The sequence below is a fragment of the Sinocyclocheilus grahami genome, unplaced genomic scaffold (genome assembly GCF_001515645.1).
Source record: "Sinocyclocheilus grahami isolate Dianchi unplaced genomic scaffold, SAMN03320097.WGS_v1.1 scaffold609.1, whole genome shotgun sequence".
NCBI classification, from domain to species: Eukaryota; Metazoa; Chordata; class Actinopteri; order Cypriniformes; family Cyprinidae; genus Sinocyclocheilus; species Sinocyclocheilus grahami.
Window position 1 is genome coordinate 344445 of NW_015505788.1, and position 4083 is coordinate 348527.

Genomic DNA, 4083 nt, shown 5'->3' on the forward strand with positions numbered 1-4083 from the left:
GGTCTTCCGAACCCGCGAACCGTACCCGAGTCCACTTAAAAAAGGGTGGTCTGGGGTACGGTTCAAGTGAACTCCGGTATGGTTCGCTGCTGATGTGAACGTAATCGTACCAAATCGCAGAAGTGAACCGCTATTAATGATGTATTATTTGATAAAAATATGTGTTTGTGTGCGTTTCACTCACTTTCCTGACGAGCATGACTGACACGCTGCAAACAGAGAGCTTTATATCTCATTTCTGTTTGCCTTCAGCATTCTTTAGAGCATTTGCATTACATTTGTAAGACAGACGTAAGTGCCGTTATATACCGAAGCTTTGTAAACAAAAGGAATGGTTCAAAAACGTAAATATATAAAAGTGCAGTGAGCAATGTTATGCATTTGCCGCCTTCTCCTGCGCCATCGTCACGAAGCAACGGGGTAAACAGCTGCTGGCTTAATGGCGCAAACGAACCGCGGTTCGGACCAAAATAAAATAATGTGAACACAGTCCAGCGAGGGCAGGGGGAGGGGGGAGCAATCGAACTCGGGTTCAGACCAAGCAATCGAACGAAGTGTGAAAGCACCCTTAGAGTGTAGCATACTAACTAACTGCTAATACACTGCTTAAAACTATAATTGTTCAAAAATGTGTAAGTGTTCAATAATTCAATGTTGTATTTAAAAATACAGTTATATTTTATTATTATTTTACGTCATATTGTTTTACAAACAAATCTAAATGAACATATCAAAATAAAGTGAAACCTATATTTTTTGCTGAGATTTGATGTAGTGACACAATTTTGCGTCGTAATTACATAATGATGTCATCATGCAATGACATCACAACGTCATTTAGCAACAAATCAACCTTCCTTTTGCAACTGAGAGCTTTATATCTCATTTCTGTTTGCCTTCAGCGTTCTTTAGAGCATTTGCATTACATTTGTAAGACAGATGTAAGTGCCGTTATATACCGAAGCTTTGTAAACAAAAGGAATGGTTCAAAAACGTAAATATATAAAAGTGCAGTGAGCAATGTTATGCATTTGCCGCCTTCTCCTGCGCCATCGTCACGAAGCAACGGGGTAAACAGCTGCTGGCTTAATGGCGCAAACGAACCGCGGTTCGGACCAAAATAAAATAATATGAACACAGTCCAGCGGGGGCAGGGGGGGGGGGAGTAATCGAACTCGGGTTCGGACCAGGCAAGCAGACCAAGTGTGAACAGAGCAGAGGCAAAACCTTGCGCTCGCGCGGCAGTACCAACAACTCTCAGAAACTAAATAAGGTTTGTCCAATTATGTGTTATGTATTGTTGCTAGGCGCTGTTTTGAAAGAAAAAAAAAGTATCTGAATCGCTAAGTTGGCAACACTGTCAGCATCTCCATTTCTCCAACTACGGGCTAGACAACCCCGAATGCACGCTGCATTAATCGCACGTTAATAAAATTAGCGCCGTTAAAATGAGTTTGCGTTAACGCGTTAATTTTGACAGTCCTAATATATACACACACACACACATATATAATTTATTGCTGCGATCAAAGCTGAATTTTCAGCATCATTACGCCAGTCTTCAGTGTCGCATGATCCTTCAGAATGAGAAATCATTCTAATACACTGATTTGCTCAAGAAACATTTCTAATTTTTAATGAAGGTTTATAATAGCTTCATATTTTGCATTTTTGTGGAAAACTTTTTTTTTTTTCATCATTCTTGGACAAATATGAAGTTAAAAAGAACAGCATTCTATTTGAGTATTTACAGTCACTTTTGAATAATTTAATGTATCGTTGCAAAATTCTAAATTCTATTGCTAAATACTCATTTTAAAAAAATGGAATCTTACTGACCCCATAGTTTTCCTCATTTGCAAGTTGCTTTGGATAAAAGCGTCTGCTAAATGAATAAATGCACAATGTAAATCATCATAGTGACACATGGAAAAACCCATATTAATCTATGACTAAAATGATGTCTAGGTGGGCAGCTCACTAGATTTTCAAACATTGCCACAGCTTTTCATGTAGAGAGACTAACCCAAACCCCAAAGGAACTAGAAGAACTTCCTAACAGATGTAATTTCTTTGGAGGAACAAAGAGTTTTACTTCCTAATGCACTTTCTATACTATCTTTATTATCTGTATGAGTGTACTATATCGGACACTCACCACATCATAGCCGGTGGGAGCTCTGTTTCTTGAGGCCACAACCCCTACGCCAGTGATCGGGTCCATGGGCATCTCTGGCAGGGCGTCTGAAAGGTCCCGCACCTCAGGCATCATGGAGGAATTCTGAGGAGACAGGAGCGTTACAACTTTTACACGCTAAACAACAAGCCACTTGACAGAACATGCCGGATCCGTGTTTGTTTTGTCTACAAAAGCAGATGAATTTATTCTTTGTTAGACTCCACCTCCCTTGGATACGGTTACCAACTCAGAACATCCCATAAGAACGAACTGGGGATTTCCATTTTTCAGTAAAATGTAGTCAAAGTGCCATTTTTATCTGTCATTAAGAAATTGTTAAATTATACCTGCACAAATTGCAGAGACTACAAAAGAGATAGGTCTCATTTGAAAGCAATTACAAGTGAAATCATTACTATTCGTGAACTCTTTAGTTGCTATTGACATGCAATCAATACAAAAATGTAAAGCTGTTAAGTTTAATTTACTTTATTAAATCAACTTTAAAGTTTTATAACTTTAATCTACATTGGAACAAATGTAGGTGTGTTTTCACTGATGTTTATTTACGACACCATCCGCAGCATGAACTAAACATTTAATTAAAGATTTGGAAACGGAAGAAATCATAATAATGATTCCTTGAACCACTTATAAGTAACAACATTTGACCATATTTTTCCATAAAATTGTTTACAACCACCCAAACACGCAGATCATCTACATACTTGCATTAAAAAAGGCTTCACAGCATTGATGGCATTTTAAAAGGCTCTCTTAGTTTGGGCATAAAATGATACCAAATATAGCCTATATTGTTTATGAGCAATATAAAAGTGGTTTGAACATCACTTTTCAAATGGTACTAATATGTACCATTTAGGTACTGATATACTCTTCAGGTGCTATTACAGTATGTACTTTTAAGCTACTAATATGCATCTTTTAGGGATAAATAAGGTGCAAAAGAGTTCCTTTTGAAAAGATACCGCCCCAGTGACAGCTGTTGTACCTTTATTTCTGAGAATGCACTTACTGTAATATAAAACATGATGGCACCTCCAAAACATCAAGACAAACTGACAAATGAAACCAAGTCACTTTGTACAAGTTAAGACATGTCTGAACAGAGAACAATGTTCTGGAGAACAGAAAAAGAGTCTAGTGGGAAAAGCACAAGAGGGTGGAGATGAAACACTGAGCCAGTCGAGCAAGCCTTTATATAGCCTTTCCTTATCAACTATTCCTCTAATCTAACATACTGACTACATCAAGGGAAGAAAATATCAATTCCAAGACCATTACAATTAGCTAGATTCGGATAATGAAGCCTATGTATTCATTTTGAGATAAGTACACACACTTCCAGAACATCTGAAAGCACATAATGAACAAGAACATGCACGTTCCTCTAAAATCTAAACAGTCTTGCGGGTTAAAACGGGAAACTTGCATGTCTACCACAGATTAACAGATTAAACAAAGAGTTGAGGAAACACTCGGTGTGTGATGAACACTACAGACACATTCTAGAGGCGTTCTGGTATCATCTCCATCCTTTGTGTTTGCCTTTATCAGGAGACACTTCACAAATCAACTGGAGTCTGGGTTTGTTCTTCCTGAGCATCTGAAGAGCTGTGTAGTTGAATACAAATCTTTTAAAATACCGCAATACCGGTGTATGTCACTTAAACAATGTTGGGAACGCGACACTGTTTGAAAGGGGTCTCTTTTCACTGCTGCACTGTGGTGAGGGAACAGCTGTATGTGTTACTAAGCGTGAAAGTTCAGAAACTGAAGCTGTAGAACTAATAGAACGTGATGACACAGAAGAACTCATCCACAATATCCACACTGACCTCCACAAATATCCACCGCCCCCTGCCATCAGCTCCCGAGTCTCA

General features: G+C 38.4%; 1 protein-coding gene across 1 annotated transcript in view; it reads right to left on the minus strand.

Moving 5' to 3' along the window:
- Window positions 1–4083, minus strand: part of LOC107557586 (multivesicular body subunit 12B-like) — a 34761-nt gene that overhangs the window by 29075 nt on the left and 1603 nt on the right. The window contains exon 2 of the mRNA XM_016241060.1: window positions 2159–2281. Coding sequence (XP_016096546.1) covers window positions 2159–2281 — 123 coding nt within the window. The remainder of the gene's footprint in view (window positions 1–2158; window positions 2282–4083) is intronic.